This window comes from Ctenopharyngodon idella, chromosome 24 (genome assembly GCF_019924925.1).
Source record: "Ctenopharyngodon idella isolate HZGC_01 chromosome 24, HZGC01, whole genome shotgun sequence".
NCBI classification, from domain to species: Eukaryota; Metazoa; Chordata; class Actinopteri; order Cypriniformes; family Xenocyprididae; genus Ctenopharyngodon; species Ctenopharyngodon idella.
In genome coordinates, this window is record NC_067243.1 from 20,352,214 (window position 1) to 20,378,873 (window position 26,660).

The 26,660-nt window shown below is 38.9% G+C and overlaps 1 protein-coding gene across 4 annotated transcripts in view; it reads right to left on the minus strand.

Annotated features, from left to right (window-relative positions):
- scaper (S-phase cyclin A-associated protein in the ER) overlaps window positions 1-26,660 on the minus strand; it is a 133,301-nt gene that overhangs the window by 91,959 nt on the left and 14,682 nt on the right. For 2 of the 4 annotated variants that reach the window (XM_051884814.1, XM_051884815.1), the window contains exons 4-19: window positions 25,990-26,187; window positions 19,092-19,192; window positions 18,530-18,646; window positions 16,732-16,859; window positions 16,413-16,639; window positions 14,680-15,006; window positions 11,746-11,913; window positions 11,556-11,622; window positions 11,026-11,143; window positions 7,194-7,305; window positions 6,697-6,837; window positions 6,371-6,526; window positions 6,140-6,282; window positions 4,737-4,818; window positions 4,473-4,625; window positions 1,561-1,668 (exon numbers count right to left, since the gene is read on the minus strand). In XM_051884814.1, coding sequence (XP_051740774.1) covers window positions 1,561-1,668; window positions 4,473-4,625; window positions 4,737-4,818; window positions 6,140-6,282; window positions 6,371-6,526; window positions 6,697-6,837; window positions 7,194-7,305; window positions 11,026-11,143; window positions 11,556-11,622; window positions 11,746-11,913; window positions 14,680-15,006; window positions 16,413-16,639; window positions 16,732-16,859; window positions 18,530-18,646; window positions 19,092-19,192; window positions 25,990-26,187 — 2,346 coding nt within the window. The remainder of the gene's footprint in view (window positions 1-1,560; window positions 1,669-4,472; window positions 4,626-4,736; window positions 4,819-6,139; window positions 6,283-6,370; window positions 6,527-6,696; window positions 6,838-7,193; window positions 7,306-11,025; window positions 11,144-11,555; window positions 11,623-11,745; window positions 11,914-14,679; window positions 15,007-16,412; window positions 16,640-16,731; window positions 16,860-18,529; window positions 18,647-19,091; window positions 19,193-25,989; window positions 26,188-26,660) is intronic. The other 2 variants (XM_051884816.1, XM_051884817.1) reach the window with 1 other exon arrangement.

The following is a 26,660-nucleotide window of genomic DNA, read 5'->3' on the forward strand; positions in this document are numbered from 1 at the left end:
CATGGTAATGAACTCTAGGACAAATTTACAGTTCAGACACCCTGAAGTTTCCAATTTTGCTAATTTCGCTGACTGTTACAGATTGTGTTGTATAAATCACAGGTAATCGGTTTCCTTTTTTACGTAAACCAAATGAACGCTGTTTAAAAACTAGTTCCATGTGAACAGTTAATTCAATTAAATACATCAAGCTCCACAATTCAGACAGGCCTCATTAAGTCAGCTGCACCTGACGCGCGTTGCACGGTTGCGGGACGTGCCGCGGTGGCGTGACCGTGTGTTTATCACACTGTCAGGCAGAGAAATAGTTGGCTGCGGCCAAGGCTAATGATTTAGAGGTAGCACTGGGGGTTTAAATATTACTCGCTGAAAAAAAAAAAAAAAAGGTTCGAATGAAGGAGGTCCAGGGGCCAAAGGTGCGACATATAGCACCAACAGTTGTCAGCCGTACAAAGAAGCCTAGTGTGAAAGCCAATCTCATATTGCGGTGAGAGATCCCGCATTTAACGAGCCGCGTTCAGGGGAGAGGCACTCTGTCAAGCCCAGAGACAAGGCAGGGTGATCTCACCCCACGCCATATACACAAACACTATTAGTGTTGATTCGCTCGTAGCCGTTTATGGTCCCACAAACCAGGGGAAATATGGGAAAGTTGGTGTTGATCCTCTCAACCTTTACAGATATGAAAAATGATGTGCAAAATCATAAAATGAAATGTATACCCTAAAAATGAAGTTGAATGTGTGTGTGCTGTTTGTGTGTCTGAGAGAAACATGAGCAAGAGTGAAATTATTTACACGAAGTAAATACATTTTCAAGTAATGTTTTAACCTTTTTAATAAATATAATGAATAATAAATGTAGCGATTCATATTTGTATATAAGATTAGAATTAAGTGTTGGGCCTATATTTTGTTTTTATTTTACAAATAAATAATAATTATTGGTATAATTTATAATAATTTAATTTTATTAAAAAATACTGACATTGGGGGGGAAAATGAAAATTAAAAATAAGCCTATTCAATCCAGAATTACTGTTAAAAATATGTAGAATTTACATAGAATTTACACAGAAACTACCAATTTTTTTTCATTTTTTTTTTTTTCAATTTGGCAAGTTATTATTAAATATAAAATAAAAAAATATATAATTTTTATATTCATTTAAAATAGATTTTTAATATATCTAACACATTTTGACATTTTATTATTTAATTTTTATTATATTATATTATTTATTATATTTTATATTATATTTATTAAAATGTACATGTAATTTAGACATTTAATTTAAATATATATATATATGTATGTGTGTGTGTGTGTGTGTGTGTATACATTAAATAATAAAAATAATTATTTTATATTTATTTAAAATAGTTTACTTTTTTGATTTTTAAAATATCTAACTCAATTTGACATTTTATTATTTAATTTTTATTATATATTAAAATGTACATATTTGCATCAAAATCTCACAAACTCTCTCCAGTTTCACTATGAACTCTTATGGGAAACCATAAGTTTCCTCAGTGTTTTTTAGTGGGGAAAACTCACCACCTCCTCGTCCGACAGCTCCCTCCCTTGAATGCTGCTGCTGTCCCGCACTGCCTGCTGGTGCCTCTTACCCTTAATGTGACTGAACAGGTGGACCTCAGAGGTGATCTGCAACACAAACGCAGAGGCCGGAGATCATGTGAGGCGATTCGCCAAATATACAGCCATGGACCTGAAACATACCAATCTACCACACAATACGTTTCGGCATCATTCATGGACTGACAGTTCTCAGGTGTCAAGACATATGTTCCAACTCTTTAAAGCTAAATATGATCCCTTGATCCTGACAGACATCTGCAGAGCTGACAGACACATCTCATAAGAGCTAGAAAATCAGAAAACACTGACGAATAACTGCTAACTAAAATGACCAAAGAGCTTTGACACCTTAGTTTTGAATGCATCGGCGCCCCAAGCACTGTTTTTACCAGCTCAAATATCACCTCTTGAGTTTGTAGAGCAGCTCACTTGTCCTGAAAACTCAAGAGGTCATGTGAAAAGCATATAAGACTCCTAACCCATTGAATGTCTCTATTATTCATGTGATGGTTCTGTTCGCCATGAGAAACCAGGGTGGTGTAGCCTAGTGTTGAAAGATCTGAGCTGGTAAGCAAAAGGTTGACAGTTCAAACCCGATCTTGAACTACCACCATCAAAACATCTCTTTTTGTGTTCCACACTAGAAAAAAATGGGTTTTGAACCACATGAGGGTGAGTAAATGACAGAATTTTCATTTTTGAGTGAACTTTTCAGATAACCGAAAAGGTTGTGGTTTCAAACCCCAGAAAAGGTGATCACTTTTGTGCATTTGATCAAAACAGTTGAAGGTTCACCAAAAAATAATAATTATAATAGAATAAAATAATAATTCACTCACTTTCACATTGTTAAAAAAGCCTTTATGACTTTTTCCTGTGGAACAAAACATATTTTGAAGATTTTTTGGTTTTGTCCATATTATAAACTCATTATTGGCTAATGGGACCCCAAAATGACATAAAGGTAGTTTGAGATTAATCAACACAAGCTGAATGGAAAGATTGTTCTACCTTTTTTGTGTTCTGCAGAAGATAAACAGGTTTGCAATGATATGTGGTTGAGTAAATGACAATTTTCATTTTTTGAGTGAACTTTTCAGATAACTGAAAAGGTTGTGGGTTCAAACCCTAGAAAAGGTGATCAGTTTTGGCAATTGATCAAAGGAATAGTTCACCAAAAAACAATTCACTTTCATATTGTTAAAAAACCTGTGTGACCTTTCCTATGGAACAAAACAAAATGATAATTTGAAGAATGTTTTGGTTTTGTCGATATTATGAACTGTTTATTTACTAATAGAACCAAAAAATGACAAAAAGGTAGTTTGAAATCAATCTACACAAGATGAATGGACAGATTTCTCTATCTTATTTTGTATTCCGTAGAAGATAAACATCATACAGGTTTGCAATGATATGAGGTTGAGTAAAAGATGACAATTTTCATTTTGAGATGAACTTTTCAGATAGCCAAAAAGGTTGTGGGTTCAAATCCTAGGAAAGGTGATCACTTTTGTGCTTTTTAAAAAACCTGTGTGACTTTTCCTGTGGAACAAAACAGATGACAATTTGAAGAATGTTTTGATTTTATCTATATTATGAACCCATTTTTTACTAATGGGACCCAAAATGACATAGGTAGTTTGAAATCAGTGAACTTTTCAGATAACCGAAAAGGTTGTGGGATCAAACCCTAGAAAAGGTGATCACTCTCCATTCACAAGCTGACTTTTTTTGTATTCCGTAGAAGATAAACATCCTACATGTTTGCAATTATAAGAGGCTGAGTAAATGACAATTTTCGTTTTGAGGTGAAATTTTCCTATAACCTAAAAGGTTGTGGGTTCAAACCTCAAAAAAGTTGAACTAAAAGAAACCATCACTATTGTGCCACCGAAAACCACAGAAAAATAATTTACTCGCCTTCATATCGTTCAAAAACATTTACAACTGTCTTCTGTGGAAAAAAAAGAAATTATTTTTGAGAGGGTTTTGTCTATATTATGAAAGTCAATGGGGTCCAAAGCTTTTAAACGGCAAAAAGAACAAAGGTAGGGAGAAATTAATCTATACGAACTGAATGGTATTTTTTAAACATCTTTTCTGTGTTCTGTATAAGAAAGAAATTCACACAGGTTTGAAACAACATGAATTTTCCTTTCCCTTTAACCTTATGTTACTCCAAGGGGACTGAACCTGAAAAGTGGCTTTGCATGAAAGTGACCTAAGTGAAAAATTTAGCAGAATTAAACTGAAAAGTAGGAAAGTTTTTCCTATGGCAGGTGAGGACAACAGTATCTGGATGCTTGTGTTGTTTGTCTCCTTTGAGTCCTGGAGTTGAGCCCACACAGGACAGTCTGTGTATAATGTCATTAGCTAGAGTGCTTCCCGCTGACCTAAAGATGATCTCTGGTGTCAGAGCCTGGCCAAGGTCATCTGACATTTTTAACAAGATTTCATTCTCCCCAGCGCTTAATCTGATGTCAGTTTGAAGCTCCAAGGTGTCTGGCCCCAGTTGCAGTAAAAGCTGGGAGCGTCAGAGATAAATGCGGCCACTCAAAGATTTGTTGCCTGTCGCTTGAAAAGCATAATCACGCCCAGCTATTAATCTCCGCCTAGAGTTCATGTTTAATTAATGCAGTTAAATTCTCATTTACATGCATTCTCTATGAAAATCCTCTGAATCACCTTGTAGTCTGCGATTTTATGTACTCTGCCTGGCAAAGCAACAAAGACAGACTGTCCATCCTTATAGGAATCAGTCTGGAGCGCCCCAAATGTTCCTGGGACAGTATTCCAAACCGCCCCCACTTCGACGGTCCTAATTCTAATCAAAGTGATCGGAAAGAAACCCATAATGCAGTACCTACCACAACATTACAGAGTGAGCATTGCTTCTTCCGTTCATAAGGGGTGAGTTTGGGGGCGTAGTCCGTGTTGGCGTGTCTTCCGCTGCTCAGCTCGGCGGCCTTCTCTTTCCTCTGCTCGATCTGCTCCATGTGTCTGCGGCTGCTCTCGTCATGCTGAAAACACGTTCAACATGCTAGCAGTACTGTCCAAGATACATGGTTTTCGGAAAAGGGGATAAACACTAAAAAATGGTGTCAGAAATTAGATTACTTATGATAGTTTACCTTCATCTGGATTTTCTTCTGTAGTTCCTCCATGGCCTCCTGCTGAGCAGCACTGAGAGCAGCCAAACGCTCCTCGCGGTCCCTGCAGAGTGTATATTAAAGGGTTATTTCACCCAAAAATGAAAATTTTGTCATTTATTACTCACCCTCATGTCACACCCATAAGACCTTCGTTCATCTTCAGAACACAAATTAAAATATTTTTCATAAAATCCGATGTCTCAGTGAGGCCTGCATTGACAGCAAGACAACTAACACTTTCAGTGCCCAGAAAGCTACTAAAGACGTATTTAAAACAGTTCATGTGACTACAGTGGTTCAACCTTAATGTTATGAAGAGACGAGAATACTTTTTGTGTACAAAAAAAACAAAATAATGACTTTATTCAACAATATCTAGTGATGGCCGATTTCAAAACACTGCTTCATGAAGCTTTGAAGCTTTACGAATCTTTTGTTTCGAATCAGTGGTTCGGAGCGCATATCAAACTGCTAAAGTCATGCCCCCCCAGTGGTGAACTATTGAAATTTTGAAACACTTATGACGTAGCCTCGTTTACTGAAATCACGTGACTTTGGAAGTTTGATACGCGCTCCGTACCACTGATTCGAAATGCCCTGATCCCTGAAATGCCTCGATTGTAATATTGAGTTTTCTTCCGGGAACGAACATGTCACAATATTCTTCATTTAAATAACTCCCACCCAAGGCATATGCAAAAATAAAGGGGCCTGGTTAAGTTCCATTTTTGTGGGTTCCTTTAAATGCAAATGAGATGCTGCCCCCGGCCCGCTTTCCAGAAGAGGGCGGAGCTTTAACAGCTCGCGCTTCGGTTGCTCAACAACAACAAAGCCGGAGAATCTCACGCAGCCAAAATGACGATTGTCAGTAACGGTGTTCAGCCTTACACTGTTCAAACCGGAGTCGGACACTGATGGAGAGACTCAGGAAGAAGTTACAACTTTTAGAATGCAAAAGGACGTTTCTGAATGGTTAGTGGATAAATTTATGTAGTTGCTGTGGAGTTGATTCAACTCATCGACTAGCGTGTGCCGTCATGTTAATCTTTTGTGCAAATCCAGCGTTGCATTGACCCTCGTTTGTGAAGCAGTCCGGCGGAAAATGACGACATGGCAACAACACTCTACTACAACAACTCTTCCACTTCTCTAAAGCAAGAGAGAGAAAATGTATTTACTGTCACTTTTGACAAATTTAATGTGCCTTTGCTTCACTGAATCCAAACTTTTGAACGGTAGTATATATTTTGGTTAAGGGTTACACATTAAAACATTCCCTAAATCAGGCAGATTCTCAAAGCTTATTCCCTTGGGGTTTTTGCAGTGACCTTGTGTTCTGCTGAATCAGGAATTTGGTCTATTTGGCAAGACATGATGCTGACCTGGCTCTCTCGCGTGCTGCGTCTTCCCTCGCCCTCTCCTTCTCCTGCCGCTGCTGCTCGATTCTAGCCTCTTGTTCCCGTCTCTTCATCAGAAGCTCCTCCACACGTGCCTGTCGCTCCGCCTCCAATACCCGCTTACGCTCCTGATAAAGATCACAGTTACACATTTAAAGCACAAAACAAATAAAAAACCAAAACGAATAATAAGGGGTAAAAAGACAAGTTCTATACCTGAACAGCTTCATCCCTGGCTTGTTTTTCTTCCTGCCTCCGCTGGCGTTCCTCCTGCAGCTCATTAAGCCGTTGTTCGTATTCATTTAGTTTAGCCAGAACATCGTGCCTCTTGTTCTGGGCTTCCAGAGTGTTGATGAATGCGATTTCATTCACCTACACAAATCAACAACATAAACAAAAATATTCTTAGCACAGAGATTTCCTAATGAACTACATTCTGAAAAAAAAATATCCAAGTTTGCGCAATAGGAATAGTGATATCATTAGGGTTTCACACTTGAAAAAATAAACAAATATCAGTTTCAGGTTGGAGAACTTCTGACCTTCGCCTCTTCTTCCTGTGCTTTCTTCACGATGGCCTGGAGTTGAAGCTCTCGTTTGAATTCAGCATGAAGCAGCTTCTCCTCCATCATTCTTCTCCTCTGATCCAACAGCTCCTCTTTCCACTTCCTCACCTCCTTCTCCTGTGAAAGAAAGAGACACACGAAAAGATCAAATCCCGACAAAACAGTCTGTAGAAGTCAAACTTGTCAGGAGTGTGAATAACACATGTTAATGGTCCATTTCAAGTGCAGATATATCAACATGCGATATTGTCTTAGATCTCACTCCTCCGACAAGAATGGAGCAGAACAAAAACAAACATATTCTTACCAACATCAGCTTTATGAGTCTCACCAGGAGTGAATCAGCCTGAACGACTAAAATGGCTGTTAAGTGATTCTTTCAACATCTGTGCGAATAGGATTTTCCCCTGTGACCGAGGCAGGCTAGGAGAGGCTAAATGAGCTGTCTACAGGTGTTAAAGGGAAAAACATACTCTTTCCATGAGTTTCTGCAGCTTGTGGGTCTTCTCCTCTCGCAGTTTGGCTCGGAGCTGCTGGGCTTTAAGTTGCTTCTCTTCATGTTTCTTCTTCGACTCCGCAATGGTTCTGACGACAAATAGCGAAACCCATTTTGATGTTGTCAATCCATTTTCACGATATGCAGATTAAACAACTAAAATAACAAATGTCCATTTACTAAGAAATGCCCTCAAATGAAGATAAATCATCTGCATTTATTCAAAGACATTATGCCATAGTGACAGATGAAAGCATTAAAATTGACAAAAAAAAATGAACTGGTGTGAAAATGGGCATGATGGATTTTTTTTTTTATATAATAGACTAAATTGAGAGCCATAAGAATAACATTTTTCTATTTGTGATTGAGCACAATGCAATCAGCATCATAAAATATTATAAAGTGTAGGATCACAATTGTAAGGAAGCCTGTTTCAGTCACACACACACACACACACACACACACACACACACACACACACACACACACACACACACACACACAAAGCGACTTATCTCAAAATTCACATAGCACAAATCAGATTTTCTCCCCTTGCGATTGTGAATTTATGTCCCAGTTCTGACTTTCTTCTTATGGGGCGTTCACACTAGACGTGACTTGCTATTCGCGTGTAGTTGGACGCTTGAACATTTTGAGTATACTCGCTTCATTTGTGCGTGAAATTTACTTCACAACAGACGCGAATTCGCGTCATGGGAGGGGCACACTTCCTTTGAATAAACACATCAACTCGTCAGCAGGAAGGTAGTTGTAAAATACGGTGAATAAGCTCAATTTGCCGGCTTTAGCTAGCTTGTAGTCTCAATATGTATATATATAGCTCAAATTGAGTAAAGAGCGTTTTTTACAACTTACCAGATTGTCCGACCTCCTCACTCACTTTCTTCCAAGCAAGATCCTTTTTATTCCTGTTTCTATAAAAGTACGAAGATGTTTCGTACAGCTCCGGGTATCCACATACAGCGACGATGATTTTGTCCTCCATTGTTGTTTCGGATTTCTGCCTCCGCTCGCTACGTCGTAATCACGTCACTACTAGAGCAAGCTCCTGATTGGTTAACGCGGCGTGAATATTCGCCAAAGTTCAGATTTTTCATCTGAACTTTGGCGTCAAACGCCCGAAACGCTCAATTCGCGCTGCCTCATTCGCGCAAATCGCGCCGCAGGATGTCTATCGCATCTTTGCATTGACTTTACATGTAAATCACTCGCACTTAACGCTTCATTCGCGTCTGGTGTGAACGCACCATTAGAATTGCAAGTTTACATCTCATAATTCTGAGGAGGGGGAAAAAAAAAAGTCAAAACCGTGAGAAATAAACTCACAATTTGCAATTGTATGGTAGGATTGCACAATTCTGTGTTTTGAGTTAAAATCTAACAATTTTTTTTTTTCTTGATTGTGAATTTGTTGCAATTCTAGCTTCTTTTTTGCAGAATTGCAAAAGTTTTTGCACAGCTAGTGGCACCTAATAGAAAGTCTACAAAAAGTTAACCTATCATTGTGACAAAGGTACAAGTTTGGGAACAGAACTAGCCCTTTTCCCAAACAATAGAAGATGGAATGAGCGTTTGAAAATAGTTTTAAACACAATTTCTGCAATTCTGTCTGGTGATGGAAATAAAAAAAAAAAAAAAAAAAGAAGAAAAAAAGATGCAAGCTTTTAGAACAGAAGGAAAGTTCTGTAACATTATTCTGGATTACACTTTATTTCGATGGTTCACTTTAGACACTATACTATACTACACTACCATTCAAAAGTTTGGGATCAGTGAGATTTGTAATGTTTTTAAAAAGAAGTTTCATTTGCTCACCAAGGCTGCATTTATTTAATTAAAAATACAGTAAAAACAGTAATATTGTAAAATACTATTACAATTTAAAATAACTGTTTTCTATTGAATATATTTTTCAAAGTAATTTATTCCTGTGATCAAACCTAAATTTTCAGCATCATTACTCCAGTCTTCAGTGTCACATGATCCTTCAGAAATCATTCTAATATGCCGATTTGCTGCTCAAGAAAATTTTATTATTATTATCAATGTTGCAACAGTTGTGTACTTTTTTTTTTTTTTTTTTTCTCTCAGGATTCCTTGATGAATAGAAAGTTCAAAAGAACAGCATTTATCTGAAATACAATGTTTTTGTAACATTATACACTACCATTCAAAAGTTTGGTGTCGGTAAGAATTTTTTTTTTTTTTTTTAAAAAGAAATTAAGGATGCATTAAATTGATCAAAAGTGATAGTAAAAACATTTATAAATGTAACAAAACATTTCATTTTAAATAAACGCTGTTCCTTCTATTCATCAAGAATCCTGAAGAAAAAAAAATATTGTACACAAATATTTTGTACAATTGTACACAATAAGTGTTTCTTGAGCAGCAAATCACCATATTAGAATGATTTCTGAAGGATCATGTGACACTGAAGACTGGAGTATAATGATGCTGAAAATTCAGCTTTGCATCACGAATAAATTACATTAAAATATTTTTAAATAGAAAACAGTTATTTTAAATTGTAATAATATTTCACAATATTACTGATTTTGCTGTATTTTTAATTAATTAAATGCAGCCTTGGTGAGCAGACAAAACTTCTTTCAAAAAAAAACAAAAAAAACAAAAAAAAAACAACTTACCGACCCCAAAGTTTTGAACGGTAGTGTACATGTCAACTAACTCTTATTAGAGTATTAGTAGACTGTAGTAGACTGTTAGGTTAGGGTTAGGTGTTAGAGTTTGGGTTAGTAGAATAAGTTGACATGTAGTTGCAAAGTTACTTATAGTCAGTTATAGTGGCAGATATGAAGCAGACAGTCTACTAATACTCTAATGCAGTGCTGGGTAGTAACTGATAATCTGTATTATGTAATCAGATTACAAAAATTAACTACTTGTAATTACATTATATTACATTTTAAAATACTCGTAATCAGACTACAGTTTTGATTGATTACATGATTACATATTATTCACACAACGGCAGTAAATGATTAATAATTTATTGATTCTACATAATTCTTCTTTTTCATGTTTCAAATTTTCCTTTCTAAAAAAGCATATTGCTTACATACATTCAGAAAGTCTTCTAGTTTGCGAAATTACACACAGTCAGGTGGAAAATTGAGAGGCCACAAAGCATTTGACCACTGAAATCATTTCAATTTTAACAAGAGTTTTCTCAACAATGCAACATTTGCATATCGAATCAACTCCTGACAAACACAATTACTATTTTAATTATTACTTAGTAAGTAATTTAACCAATGCATTGCTACATCTTTTTTATTATACACAATTAGCTTTTCATTAAACTCACAAACCCCCTGCAGTTCCTTCACGAACCCAGTCTGGAAAAACCATGACGTGATGTAAAGTTTAATGCATTTCATGTTGTTGATAAAGAATCGAATATATTTCCTTTCTCTTTGTATATTTATATCAATACGGTACAATATTATCCTATTCAATTCAATGTGATAAACAAGTTAGGTCAAAAGTAATCTAATCTAAAAGTAATCAAAAAGTAGTCCGATTACATTACATTACTAACTACAATTTTGTCATGTCATTTTGAATCAGTAACTGACAACAATGTGAACATAAAAATAAAGGGACAGAAATATTAAGCAGACCATCCACTAATACTCTAATGACTGCTAGTTGACATGTAGTTGCAAAGTTACTTATAGTTAGCAAAATGTCTAAAGTCGACTATTAAAAATAAACTGTTACCTTATTCTGTAACAAATGGGAGTGTGTGACTGTGTTACCGTTTGCGTGAAGGAGAGGACAGCTTCTCGTGCATGTGAATGCCATGGCCCGGTGGGCGGGCGGGCTCTTCCTCCACAATGTCACCCCAGGAGGTACTCTGACGCCAGGACTCTCGAGCTGTCAACAAAGCAAGTGATGCAATCACACATTCAGAAGAAGTGTTACATCTATATATATATATCACACCTGTGATTTTGAGATTATCAGCATCCAGTGTTCCAAGAAAAGCATTTTATGTAATTTGATTAAATTAAGTAAACTGAGGAACACAACTTCCATGACGTCCGGAGGAAAAATGCTTAAAGTAATAAAGACATGCTAATTAGTTATGTTTTTTGAAGTAACTACAAAACGTACCACATTACTTTTCCAACACTGTTATGTCAGCCGATAACCATGTTCAAGTTTGAACGTCAAAGGTCACATTTTCCATTTTTAAATACTTTTGAGAAAATATTGTGTTAAATAAATGTTCATTTCATTTCAGCAATTTTGCCCATTTCAATGCAGATGCTAATTACATCATTACCTTCATAATCAGCTAGCATTTCGCTCCAGTCTAAGTTCAAGCCACAACTTCCACTCCCGATACTTGCCTTTAAGAGAGCAAAAATAACAAAATTGATACTAAATTCAGAAAACACTAAATAAGCTAAGAAAATGCATGTCATTGTAATTACATTGTAATTACATGTAAACTACTAGGGCTGTTGACTTACAGAGAAGTCACTTTCATTGTCCGTCTCCAGTTCGTTGTTCTCCGCTTGGATCTCCCGTGTCAGCTGTTCCTCCTCAGCGATGGCACTTGCGATTGCCTCTTCGTTAGCTTTTTCCAGGCGGTCAGCCAGCTCTTCCTTCTTAGCCAAAACTTCAGCCATAGATTGAGGCTGACAACAGGCACAACAAACTCACACTGAGTCATTGAAGTCACCACCCCAAACAGAGGCACGAAATGTGCAGTACAGCGCCAAGTTAGCGACATCAGGCTTTTGAGTACATGCCCAGGCAGCACAACTTCAATTAAGACACGGTGCAATCAATTCAGCACTTTATCTGAAATTAAGCTACACTTGAATTTCTGAAATTCAAACATTTAATGCAATCACATTTTAAATGTTTGGTGGAAGCCTGCATACCACAAAACTTTACAAAATGCAAAAAGATGTTTTAAAAAACTAAACTGAGACAAAATTAAATGATAATACAGGCACACGCCATAAACACAATCAATCACAAAAACCACACATGGGGAAGCATAACGAAATCATGCAGCATACAGCCACAATAAAGACGAGGAGATGGTATAGTATTCTTATTCTTTATGATACATCATATTTAAGCAAAAAGTTATGAGAGGCCAAAATATTTTGAAGAACATTTGGGTACTAACCGATTTGGGTACTAACCGAACTGTACTAACCGATTCTGCGGGAGTGTGAAAAGAGTGAAATTGTGTCGTCCATATTTTTATGTCTATGGTCTAAACAACATTGGAGCCCATTGACTTTCATTAGTCGGACAAAAAAAAAAAAAAAATATCAAAATATCTTCTTTGGTGTTCTACAAAATACAGTTTAAAACGACATGAAGGTCATGACACAATTTTCATTTTTAGGTGATCTAAGTAGGCCCCACTTTGAAAAATGCCATTAGGTAACTCTAGTGTTTTGGAAGACAGTTACCTGTAGGCAGAGGGGTTTATGCTGATTTTAGGGTGGTAACAAAAGAGGGGTTTGTTGAGGGGCAAATTTTCGCTCATACATTCCTTCCATGGGTGCACCTGTGGGTCTTCATGACTCGTGATGACTGGTAAATTGCCAAAATATTTTGGAAAAAGTATCCTTCCCATTGCCATCAGAGGGCACAGCACTTGACCCCCACTTTCAGAACCTGACGAGTGAACAGTATGCGGAGTGCCAATTTCAGAACGGCCGTGGGAGAAGATGGAGACGCCCGGAGCTGTGTTGAGGTCAGTGTCAGACGTCATGCTAACAAGCCTAATAAGAGGTGGATTTCTCTCAACAGTGCGCCTGCTGGACTTAGATCTGGAGTCTAAACAGAGCAGGGCTTATCTGACCCACCCAGAGAGGCGGTGTCTGGACCTCGGAAGCAATGATTCCGGATTCCAACAGGACTGAGATTGTGCTCTTGTCTGAGCGTTTAAACCTCATCCATCTCCATTGTTTCAGACTGGGTTTTGTACAGAGGCCAACACCCGTTGAGTAATGGAAGCCGGTAGCTCATAGAAAATGCTGTGGGTCTAGCCTTAATTAACCCCTTGGAGGTTTCTCTTAGGGTTAGACAGGAGACAAGTGGAACGCCACAACAGGAGTTGCCATATCATTTCTACAGCCATCTCGTGAAAAGAAATCTAGGTGCCATTTGGCATACATCTGTAGGTCAAGTAGCTAAACCAATCAATGGTCTTGAACTTAAAGTTCAAGCAAAGCATTTTGCAGCTGGATGGTTGCTGGACAAAAATGTGATTATTGTATTTGGACTCTGATCTGGTATCTCTAAATTTTGATACCCCTTTTCCACAGACAATCTGGCGCTTGTTCCTCTTGAACTAAGGCCCTGTTTCCACCTGGTATTGAGATGCATTTTGGTCGATCGGATCACAAGTAGATGAGGAAGATACGTAACCTGTTTACACCTGGTATTTAATCCATCTCTTTTGTCCACTTTCAATCTTTTCAAAAACTTTAAGTTTTTTCAGATCTTTCAATCTAATGGACAAAATAAGCTTGCGCAATTTACATATGAATGCTACCAGCGATGACGGAAAAACATACGGAGAGCATCAGCTTTCGTTTCTGCTCTGACAGCCGCAAGACCGGCTGAACACGGTGAGTGCGTGTTAGAAATCAGGAATGGTGAGAGAACATTGTGCTTGGTATGTTTTTCGTCTTCAAACCAAACTTGGGTCTTCAGCCAACAAAGTTTAAATCCCATCTAGCTAGCACGCTTTCCATAATGTTTATGCGTTAGGTCAGTAGGCGGAGAGTAGGTGGACTGTTGCGGCTGTTTGAACACATTCGACCACATGAGCGTTTACGCTACGAAAGCAAACCAGTCGAATGGGTTTTCGACTATCTCTGGAAGTGGTTGACATTAGACAAACTCAAAACACCTGTATTTAGCGTCGTCCACATGTGATCCGATCGACCAAAATGATTAGTCGGAACGACTAATTAGTTAAAGGGGCAGGTGACTGAATCTAAACAGAGATCTGCAGATCCCCTAGCCATGCACCAGCTCCAGGAATGGCACAATTTTGGTGGAAAAGGGGCCTGTGTGGTGGCATATTTGAATTTAGCAACATTTTGGGAGGTCAAGGCTCAAAGGGAGGTCAAGGTCAGTGACAGCCTATGGGTTCAAAATCAGTCAAGTTGTTTGACTGGTGCAGGGGACACTTGATAAGCCTAAAATAAAAACTTGAGCAACTGTGGCAACTCTAAAAACACTGGGACCTCCTGTTCTCTACTCGCAGTGGATACTTGCTCACCCCCATCATCACGCACACACATATATGCCCTACTTGCTGAGAGAAAGGAGGAGGGAGGGGGTAATCCTGCCTCGCCAGGAGGTTTTTGGGATTGACTTTGTTTAGGCGGCAGTCCTGACCCTGGCCTGTGTCTCTCAGCACTCACAGTAGAAAGTTCTGTGGGGTCCAGCATGCTCTCCAGTGTCATCACTGCCAGGGGAACGTAGACCGCTGCCTCCACTTTTGCCGACGGTGCCGCAACCGTCCATACCGACCCCTCCGACCCCTGCTCTACTTTGGCTTGCCCAGTACTCAGCTCCTCCGGTTGGGAAAGGGATACAGGAGGAGGGTCTGGGTCGGAAGCCAAGTCTGGGCACTGGGCTTGCAAAGGCAGAGAAGTAGGGAGTGGTACGGGGTCGGACATGGGGGGTGGCGTGTCCTCAGAGGGGGCGCTGACACTCTCCCCTGGCTCTTCAATACTTTCTGCTGGGGGCTGCGCAATATACACACAGATGAATACACAAATATGAACACATGCATGTCACGGCACTCCTTGCGGCATCTGTATGACAGACCATTTGGCAGATAAAACAAACACAACTAAAACACAGCATGCTAAATAATTACAATATCATGCATTTCACAACAAACGTGTAGCATACTGTATGTAGAACTGTACAATCAAAACCACAAGCATGCAAACAAGTCATTTTGAGTCACTACAGTCTCAACTACATGCTCTGTTTTAAAACCTAGCGATACTGCCAACAGAGGAAGCATTTCAAGACAAGGCTTTTGATGTGAAGGCTGTCCAAAAAGGTAGGCAACCTAAAGGGATAGTTCACCCAAAAATGAAAATTTCGATTCCGCGTTTGTCACTGCGTTATGCGTCGCGCCAGAAGTTACTCTTCCACCGTAACTCAATTTGTGTAGGCCATCTGCCAGAAGCTAGTTCTTTTCATTTATAAAGATTTAAATATGGATATTTTTCTTACAAAAACCCATCGCTTCACTTCAGAAGGCCTTTGTTAACACCCTGGAGCCGTGTGGATACATTTTATGATGGATGGATGCACTTTTTTGGGCTTCAAAATACAACACCCATTCACTCCCATTATAAAGCTTGGAAGAGCCAGGATATTTTTAAATATAACTCCAATTATGTTTGTCTGAAAGAAGATAGTCATATACACCTAGGATGGCTTGAGGGTGAGCAAATCATCGGATCATTTTCATTTTTCGGTGAACTATCCCTTTAATTTTGCTGCTTCCTAATAAATTTTGGCCAAATTCTAAGACAGCATCAAATGTATCCTCTTTGGAGAGGACAATCCCACAATACATTGTGACAAGTTTAGCGAGAGGAAAAAAAAAAAAAAAAAAAAAAAAAAAAAAAAAATCAAGATAGTGGACCAGATTCATTATCCTGAACAATGTGCTATTTTATGCCAATTAGAGTACTGTGACGTTAGCATAGCAACATGCTAATGACAAGCTTCACTGAAATCAATTATGGGTCAAGTCTCTTGTGTGCTTCGCACAAGCAGCACTACTCCTTATGTTTTTGCCTACATAGAGTGCTCCAAATCAGTCACTAATGATGTTTCAGTGAGGGTGCTGCCTTAGAAGGAAGTAGATAACATGGCAGCTCACTAGGTTTTGGCTTTGGCATATTCCCCAAATGCAATCTATGACATTGTATTGTCAATATTTAATAAACCTCATTAAATCTGATAAACATGTACAAAATCGATGCTCGTACACTTGATACTGCTCTGTCTGGACAGTGTATTTATGAACACACTGTGACCAAACAAAAACATTCTGATGTTACAGAGTCTTCATATCTATCCCTGGGCCCTAAATAATTAATGAAGGGAGGCTGGATGACGTCAATACCTCAATGATAGAGGTCTTTTCCATCTCTTGGCTCTGCTCTTGGGGTATGGGTTGCTCCTGCTCCTTCACCTCCTGAGATTTTTCCTGGGGTGAGGGCTGTATGCGCTGGTTCTCTTTGTCGCTGTCGTCTTTGGGGCTTACATGGGCCAGAACGGGGGTTACCTTGGCCCTTGGCCTCATGGAACGCCCACGCTGCACAGTCTCCCAGCCCTCTGCGTCTTTCTTGGCTAAGGATTGATGAACGTACATAAACACACAAATAATACAGATACATTTGGTTTTGAAAATAAATTACTATACATAGAGAAGATCAGTTCACCTGGTTTTTCAACAGGGATATTAACACTTTGGCTGGGGACAGGAAGGGACTGGGAAGACTTGACCCGATCGGCCCAGCTTGGTCCAGTGTGGGAGAGACGTGCCACAGCCAAAGTGGGAGGTGGACCTCTGTAAACATACACACAAACCATATAAAACCAGGGGTCTCAGATTCAAATGACCTGGTGGAACATAGCCAGGTGGTGTTCTTCATCGCCAATGGCACAATTACAATAGATACAAATACATCAATGAATTTTAACAATAGAATTAAATAGTCTTTTACACTTTAGCCATCATGCCTGCAGCACACCACACGCTCTAGATATGCATCATTGCACCGGGCATCCTCAAACATTGGGAACTAAGATGGAAACTTCAGACTGAGGGCCCTCCGTCTTGATCGATATCCATTTCCTGAGGCATCCAATTACAGTGTAATACAGACATGGATGCCCGTGCTTCAGCAGTCTTTAACCACACTTAGATCTGCACCCCCCACAGTCTCAGTCGCAAGCCTGAGGAGAACCCGGCAAAAATCGCATTAAACAAAACGCTTAGGCCGTTGCGGATCGATTCCCCTTCTCCTCCCAGCCTCTGCCAGACGGGCGTAGTCTCGTGGTGAGGCCAAGATATGTATCATATCTGCCATTGATTTCTCCATCTGAGCATTCAGTGGCATTTTAATCAGATTATCAATTGTCTTCCTTCACACCATCAGTTAAAAATGCAGGGAGCCTCATTTCTTGATCCTCTGGTAGGAGTTGAGAGGAGTTGAGAGTCGCCACAGTTTGCCAACAGAAATGATAGTGTCAATTGGCATGTTGCAAGCAGGGATAATGGGTTGATTCCAGGTTCAAGCAGATACACCATGTCTGAAATTGCAAGTAAACCTTGGGAATACAGGTTCAATCTTCCAATAAATAAGGACCCCAACACGTTGATGGCAAAATGATCCAATGAACAGCATATTTGTTTAGTAATTTAAGTAAGTTAAGTTAAAAAAAAAAAAAAAGATTCACTTTGAGTTTTTGTTTTGTAATAGCAAATCATATTATACTTTATTATATATATTGAATATAGTTCCTATATACCACATTAATGTTGAATTTTTACGCAGTGGGTATCTACTGGAAAAATACTGTTTAGTCCAGACCAGATCTATTGTTTTAAGTCTATTCAAGGTTAGAATCTTATATGATTAGAGAAAACACAAAAGCTCACTGTTCCACAGCAAAGAATATGGATGGAGCATACATTTTTAATTGATAAAGTTTTTTTTCACTGCCCAGAAAACTTTATAGTTCTAAACACCTATAAAGACCTATATAGCACCTATATATTTCCTGTACAACACTGCAAATCAAATACTGAGTTTGTAGTTTTCACATAATGATCATTACTCCTATAATATATGCTACATGAACACTAAAATGCATGACGTCCCCTATACTGGACACATTAATTTAAGAAAAATCCATGTTAAATAAAGAGAATTGATTTTTTCCATCCCTAAAGAAGACTGAAACAATTATAAAAAAAATCTTCACATCTCAACACAAAGGAAATTTTATGAATATATATAATTTTTATAACTTCAAAACACCAAGTTTAAAATTGTGTGACAAGTTACGATGGCATATAGGGCAGTACCATGTGGTCCGTTTGGTTAGAGTGACTCTGGTAAGAATATATAAAAGCTAAAGTTCCAGTCTTGAGAAGAAAGTACTTGTGAGAGAACTTGAGAGAAATGTTTGTGAGTGATTCTGGGTGTGATGAATGTGACTGGATTGGCCTACCCAAAATTGAGGGCACGGCGAACACCAGGTGATGGTACAATCCGGTCTGATGAGGGGCTGGACATCACATGTCGTCCTGGCGACATCTTTCGAACTTCCCAAGCCAAAGATGTGGGCCTGCAGGATCAAGGTTAAACATTTAAAAGAAGGTACTGATTTAGAACAGAAACCAAACATCTAGCGGCTGAAAGCATATACAAATTACCAAAAATATTTAACAAATGAACATGCAAGGGGCAGGGAATACACACGTGCTTCAAAAGGATGCACATTTAAATTCTGTAGAAATGTCCAGAACGTTTTTGCTAGTTCTGTACAACTGACACACAACTTCTGGCTTTCAAGCTCTGGTTTTATTCCATAATCAATGTACTAGTGTTGTAGTGACTTATTCATTATGTAAAGAGGTGAGACAATTAAATCACCTCAAATTAATCACTGATCAGGCTGAAAGGATCACAATTCAAACTAGAATGTAAAAGACTCACCAGTGGGTTTGTGTACATGGTGCGAGTATGTTATAATCATGACAGGCCTTGTGCACAAGCATTGAAGTTATCACCTGTTCTGAGCATCTGTTTTTTCCAGCTTCTCCTGTAGTTGGATCCAGTCAATTAGAGCTTTGAAATCCCGGACATAGTTATCCAACATCATCAACACCTCCTGTGGGGTGGAGAGCATGTATGATGTCAGTTTAAAAGATATGGGAGTTAATACAGAATTACATGCAACTCTGGCATATGATTAAGCACAAACTAACCAACAAAAAGGCATAGTCATTCCTAAATGGAAAGGACCTGCCAAAATGGGTTGATCTATGAGTTAAGAAAAAGTCAAAAGTGGCAACATATCCTAATTTTGTCAAGGCAAAGTATTCATTGGAACAACCGCACAAACATACAACTGAATACAGAACATCTCCAAATCAAGCTGTGACCCCAGAGGCCCGATCTGACCATGCAAGAGGGTCAGATCGTCCTGACGTCTCTTTTATGGCATGTCTAGAAGAACAATGAGCAGGGCCCCAAGCCAAGACCCCCGGCAGAATCTAGTGAATTCTCAGGTAAGCGGAATCCCGGACGAGCCCCCAATTCTTGTTCACACTGAGGAGCTGTGCCCGGTTGCATAAAGCACCTTAAGTTTTTCCCTTAAGTATGACACTTAAGGCGTGATTTCCCCTTAACTAAGGGAATGACTTAAGGGTGTTGCATATAATCCCTTAAACTGTTCTCTTAGGTAAGGGAAACCGTTAAGTGTTTCACGACAGCAACCCAGGTTTTGCCGTTATAAAATTCTACTGTTGCCAAGGACATGTTATTTGTTAATACAGATGGCGACATGTTTTCTCAGAAAACAACATAAGATGGATAAGGAAAACAAAAAATAAAACCAAATATGAAAAAGAAAGGCCAGACGAGAAACTCAAATTGATAGTTTACTCAAAATTGAGATTTCTGACATCATTCACTCACCCTCATGTCGTTCCAAACCCATAAGACATTCATTCATATTTGAATAACAAATAAAGATATTTTTAATATTCTCTCATCATTTATGTCCATTCATTGAAAGACATCCATATGAATAAGGCTGTTTCGGAAGCTCGAAAATGCGCGCAAGCACAAGAACCAATGAGGTTTGTTTTTGCGCGTGATGCACGCACGTTTGCGCTTCCGTTGACCATATGTGCTACATATGCAATTTCATCAATGTTTATGTGAATAAACGCCTAAATTACAATTTGTTTATCATATAAAGCGGTCAATCGTGTCTCGTTAGAAGACTTGGATTGAACCTGCTCACTCCGTATAATACTTAAGGTGAAGTTTGCCAAACCTTATGTTATACTTAGGGAAATTACAGTTAAGGAGCTTTATGCAACACTTATCGTTTTTTTAAGGGATTACTTAAGTGAAAAATATATACTTAAAGGGAAATTCTTAGGGTTTATGATGTTTCACCTAAAGAAACCCTTAAGTAATACTTAACGGTTATTTTCTGCAACACCCTTAAGTTTAAGGGAAACATAAGGGTGAACTTAAGGGAAAATTACACTTAAGGTGCTTTATGCAACCGGGCACTGGTGTAAACCTACACCCTGTTGTCTCTACTAAAAGAGCGGGCATCTGAAGCTACTGGAGCACATCTCACACACCCTCCCATCCTCCAGAAACACTCCATTCACAAATGTCAGGAGGGGACAAAAAGAAAAAGAAAAGGAGTGCTGCTGCTCTTTCCCGCCTCAGTGGTCTTCCACAAGAGGTGCAGCTGAAATTACCAATTAGCTTTGCAAAAGGGGGCTGGCAAATCTGATTGGGGCTGTAATCATTTCAAGTTACTGGCAAAGAGTGTGCAGCGAATGACGAAATGTTCATTGTCCATCCGATATTCGATCTGGGAGCGCTGTGGGGACTCTGGGGAATCCCTTGACTCCAACAAAGACGCTAGAGAGTGTCGCAAAGCCTTGCCACAACACAGATTAGAACAGGTCTACAACCCAAGACCTACCACAGGCTCTTAAGAATAAAAGAAACCTGCTTGTGATGTTGAAATCTGTCCAAAATCTTGATGCCAGTCTTGATTTATGTGCTTGTATCATTTCCTATAAATCAGTGTTTCCCAACCAGGGTGCCATCTGGCAAGAGCAGGGGTGCAGTGTAAACAAAATACTTCAAACATTTTAAAATTGCAAAAATGTGTAAAAAGGCATTTAATATATATCATCAATCTCTGATGTCTCCAATAACAACAAATAACACACAAATTCATATTAAAAATCTAAATCACAAGAAAGGTTGGTCTGAATTTTGGCATGGGATTGAGGGGGTTGTGCATAATTTTCATTCCTGTGCACACGCATAAAGCCACCTCTCAAACAGTTCACGAGTACTAAATTGATTTCTTTTTCGCGGCTTGTTGCACTTAAATGTCAAATACACACACACACACACACACACACATAAAAATAAAAAAAAATAAAAAAAGGTCACAATGTTAGTCTTGGCGAGTATACACAAACACAACCGATTATGTCCTAAGTAAACAGTTTAGAGTTTGAAGTTAAGCTATCTATCGCAATTGCAACAAAATTACCCCATTGTAAAGACACAAATATATTGAACGAGCAAATATTTAGGCGAGACAGATGTAATGGTAATTGAGCAATGTTTATATATGAATAAAAGCCTTAATTAAAATCTGTCATATAAAGTGATCTCTTCAGAAGAAATTATTGATTTTCTAGACTTTCAATGGATGGACAAAAACTTAGATAATATAAAAAAAAAAAAAAAAGAAAAAAAAAAAGGTAGTATATACATAATTTTTTCCCTGTGGTTTTAAATATCGAATCTTTAAAGGTATCGTATTAAAGTTAGAAGTTCTAGTAACGTAACCACTAGTGTAGGGTGCCACAGGTGCCGTGACCAAAAAAGGATGGGAAACACTGCTATAAATACAGTATATTAATATAGCAGCAGGTCATCTAGAACCTTCAAATTAGCATTTCTCAGAGGGTTCAATGCCGCTTTTATGAGACGCCATAGTGGATAGAAGTGAAGTGCACAGCAGAGTTTAAAACTGTTCCTGCAGATTCACTCTCTCTTGCAGGCACATTGTGTCTTCCTCATACGTTTGGTGCTGTTTCAGTTGGGATCCAGTTGAAATGCATCAAAATGTGTTGACACATGTATTGCAATGTGTATCATATCGTGAGGTAGTCGGGAGTACTCAGACCTCCTTTTCGTTGAGACACAGTTTAGGTGCAAAGAGATCAGGACCAGGGGCTGCGGTATGACTGATGCTCTAGATTAAGTGGGGGACGGCAGGCGATGCTGTGAAAGAGGCGTGTGTGTGAGATTGATGGGCGGTAATGGGGGAGTGGCGATCGAGGACAAGTCCACAGTGCTTTTAGTTAATAGGGGAGTCAGGCACAGTGAAAGATGTGTCCAGCAGCAGGCCTGTTGATTAGGGCTAGTTAACAACATCAGGGCATGGCGGAGGAGGAGGCTGACCCATAATGCAATAGCTGAGAGAGAACAAGTGGACAGGAAACAGCTGAGTGCAAAAAAAAAAAAAAAAAAAAAAAATCTTCACACATTTAGCATGCAATTCAGCTTATTTTGAAAGACTTATAGAAGACATTTGACAGGTTAATGCTTAAGATTTAAACATTTTTAACTCGGACTATTCAATCAAATAAAAAAAAAAAATAAATAAAAAGTGAAATGACCCATCAACCCCACAAAAGCAATTCTGATATATGATTACACCTCTCGCTCTCATGCATACATTCACACAAGTGAAAGGAGAGTTGTCTCGTTCATGGGCTGATATGACATAAATCAGGCCTGGGACGAGGGAGAGGCCTGATAAGAACTAATTAGTCCTCTGGGCTGTGGGTTAAAGATGTGGGCGTTACTTGAATATGAAAATAAATCAAGCAGCAGACCAAATCAAGACCAGCCATCACTGGCAGAGGATAAAGAATCAGAAACACAGGTGGAATTTAATACTGGAAAACAAACTTTTCAGCATCCTTTTTTTGTTTTGCACTGAATAAGATACTTACAATAAAGCTAATATAATTTATTGTAAATGTTGTACTGAACACAACATGAATTTGACACATTTTATTAGGCACGATTTACCAGTAGGCTATGTTAATTTTTATTTGTTTATTTTATAACTTTTTCATCACAACGTAATAATCTGAAACAAATGTTCTTTTCTGCTGATGTCATCAAGGTCATGTGGGCAAGGAAAAACAACATTAACCAAAAATGTCACAGCCTAATGTCACAAATAATACAATCGCGGTGGATAAAAATCAAGTGTTGCTCTCATTAATTTCCATTGAAGATTCTGCTAAATGCATTTTCATAACATTTTAAAAAAAAATTTTTTTTTTACATTTTTATTACAGAGACAATTTTGGACCCCACTGACTTTGTATTAGGGATGTGACGGTGAGGAAATTTTCCCACCGGTTAAATCGACTGTGTTGGTTCCTTATGGTGTGTGTCCACTGGCACAGAGCAGAGCGAACGTTTCCAAATAATTTCTATGGAAAATTTGGACACGCACCATTATGAATGCCTGTGCGGCAATGCGCATTTTACTTCCGCTTTCTAATTAGCAGCAAATCAGGGGCGGCAATTGACCCTTCACAAAGACCCACCCCCCTTAGTTACTGTTGCTTTGTCCGACAAGCCATGGCGCTGTCACACCTCTCAGAGTGAAAAACACATCGTGGAGCAAAGAGGACACTGACAACACGTCGACAGACAAGACAGAGCAGGTTACTTATGATATGAAACAAAGTCCCAGCTTTCAAATTGTGTAATTTTTTAAAGAAATTCAAACAATAAAAACCGTTTTGTGGCTCTTTAATGTGTCGTGACAGATTGCTGTAGCGCCTCAGCTCAAGCGGCTCGTGAACCGATCATCTCTTCCTACTAGTTAATTTATAGCATCAAATAAACATGAATGAACATGAGAAAGAATGTTGTTTCAAATGCGGAAAGACGTCAGTACACACCGTTTTTCAAGTTCAAGTCCACAGAGGTTAATCTTATAACTCCTGACTGCTTTGTCGGACAAAATGGCGGATTCGGCGTTATGATTGGTTAGATCGCTTGACAATCAAACTCCCGGTGAAGGGTCAATTGCTTGAATGTTGGGTTTATTATTATTCTTAATGAAAAACACAACAAAAAAACAGTACAATGACAAACTTGCTTAAATAGGCACTTTTACATTTCGCTTTGAAACAAAATCTTCTGCCATCGTCTTGTCAGTCGAGTGAGGCAAAATGGGCGAAGTGAGGTGAAATCTGACTCTTGCTGCTGATCTGTGCTGCGACTCTGGTTCGGCTCACGCTGAATTGAGCAGACGCATTGAGTTTTTAATTGTAGTGTCTGTTCTCTAACTGAACTAAAAGATTTTTATTACTATAAAAAAAAAAAAAAAAAATCAAAATGACAGAGGGGGTCATTCCGCGGTGGGCAAGTGATTTAACCGGTGTTGCAGCTGAACACCAGTCAACACCAACTATCGCATCAAGCCTACTTCATATGGACCAAAATATAGTTGTAACATTCTTATCTTCCTTTGCTTTGTAGAATAATACGTCTTGCAGGTTAGAAAAGATATGGGTTTAAAATGGTGACAAAATTGTAATTTTTTAATCCCTTTAAATGAAGAAAATATTTTGCATTTTATGTGAGATTCTGATGATGACCAAAGAATTAGCCATGATAATTGTATGCATCTTTGTACCACAAAGAATGTGCTGGTAAATTACATATACAAAACAATGAAGTGCAGAATCATAGATTTACATCTTCATAAAGAAGCAGTTATGTGTATGTGAAAAGTCCTGGACTTCAACAGCTCCAAGGGACATTTTCCCTACTGTAGGCCTACAGTTTCTCATCAGACAATCCCCTACTGTCACATGGCAGTGAGCTAAAGATCTAGAGCAGAGCATAGACACATACAAATACACTCAGACCAAAGGGCCAGGGAGTGTGAACAGGCCCGCCGGACATGGCAACACAGCGGCCGGAGTGTTTATGCATTCGCGCAGGCCGGCTGTCAACAAGGTAACCACAAAGGGGGCCGGTTAGCTTCGAGTGGTTGGCCGAACCCCGCTCAGCATAATTCTAGATTACACGGCAATCGATAAATCAGAGCCAGCAGAGTAGAGCGTGGATGGTCCAAATACAGCCAGGCGCCATACCTGCCAGGGTAAACATAGTGAGTGCCCTGACACGGGCTCTGCCAACAAAAGCTAACAGTTCAAACGCATGTTTGCCGACACAGGTCCCAAGACCAAACCGGACACAAAAACACTGTTGATCAACTTGAAGTGACGAATCGTTATTGCGTTCGTTGCGTGCTGAGAGGTTATTGGTCATAGTGGCTGACTGTAGTACATGTCTTGCAATCAGCTTTTTGCTTTTACTAAAACTAAACAAAGAACCTGGGGCGGAAAAAGTGTTTTGGGACGTTACCTAGACCTCGTACCCTGAGCCCCCCTGCACATACACACACAGAAGGAGAGGGGTGGGGGGCCCTTTGTTTACACATGTCATCCATCTCCACTCCCTCCAGAAAGACCCTGGAGAGGTGCAGTGATAATTCTCTCACCAAACCCCTCTCTGACACAAACCAGAAAACAAAAGGAATGCAAAGAGGAGGAGGAGGCAGAGGAAGAGGTCCATCACAATGCTTCACTCCCTCTAGTGGTCAGAGAGTGCAGAAGCAGCCACAGTCTCCAGCTCAAAAATGTCTCAAAACTCAAAAAATAAACTAAAATATTATTAAAAAAATATGTATATCTATACTTAAAAATTTCAATTAAAAATATAGAATTATAAATATATAAAATTTTTTGTTTCAAGTGGTAAAAACTGCAATTAATGTTGTTGAAGTATAACAAGTGTGGCTAATCATACCCTGCACTCCACCACGCTCTGGTCGGATTCGCAGGTGACGTAGATCTCGTCCACTGCTCTCCGCAGATTGTCGAACAGGAAGGCCCAGTATCGAGCTCTGAGGTCCACCTTCCGTGGCTGTCGAGTCTTGGTGGGGCTTTTTTCAGATCCTTTGTCCAGTATCGACCCAGGTGCATTTTTGCAGTCTATCGCCAAGTTCTGTTAAAAGCAGAAAAGATTTCAAATGCCTTTATTTGACCAAATGAACCCCATTTGCTATTAAAGGGTTATTTCACACAAAAAATGAAAATTCTGTTATCATTTACTCACCCTCATGTCGTTTCAAACCCGTAAGACTTTAGTTCATCTTCAGAACACAAATGAAGATATTTTTGATAAAATCTGAGAGATTTCTGTCCCTACACTGACTGTCTATGAAACTACCACTTTGACGCTTCCGAAAGTTCAGAAATAGATCGTAAAACTAATCCATATGAATTGAGCAGTTTAGTCCAAATTTTCTGAAGAGACTCGATTGCTTTATATAATAAACAGATTTAATTTAGGCTTTTATTCACATATAAACATTCATCAACTCACACATCAGTTGTGGTAAACGGAAGCTCAAGCATGTTTGCTTGACGTATGAGAACACTGTAAAAAAGAATTGTTGGTTTAACTTAAAAAAGTAA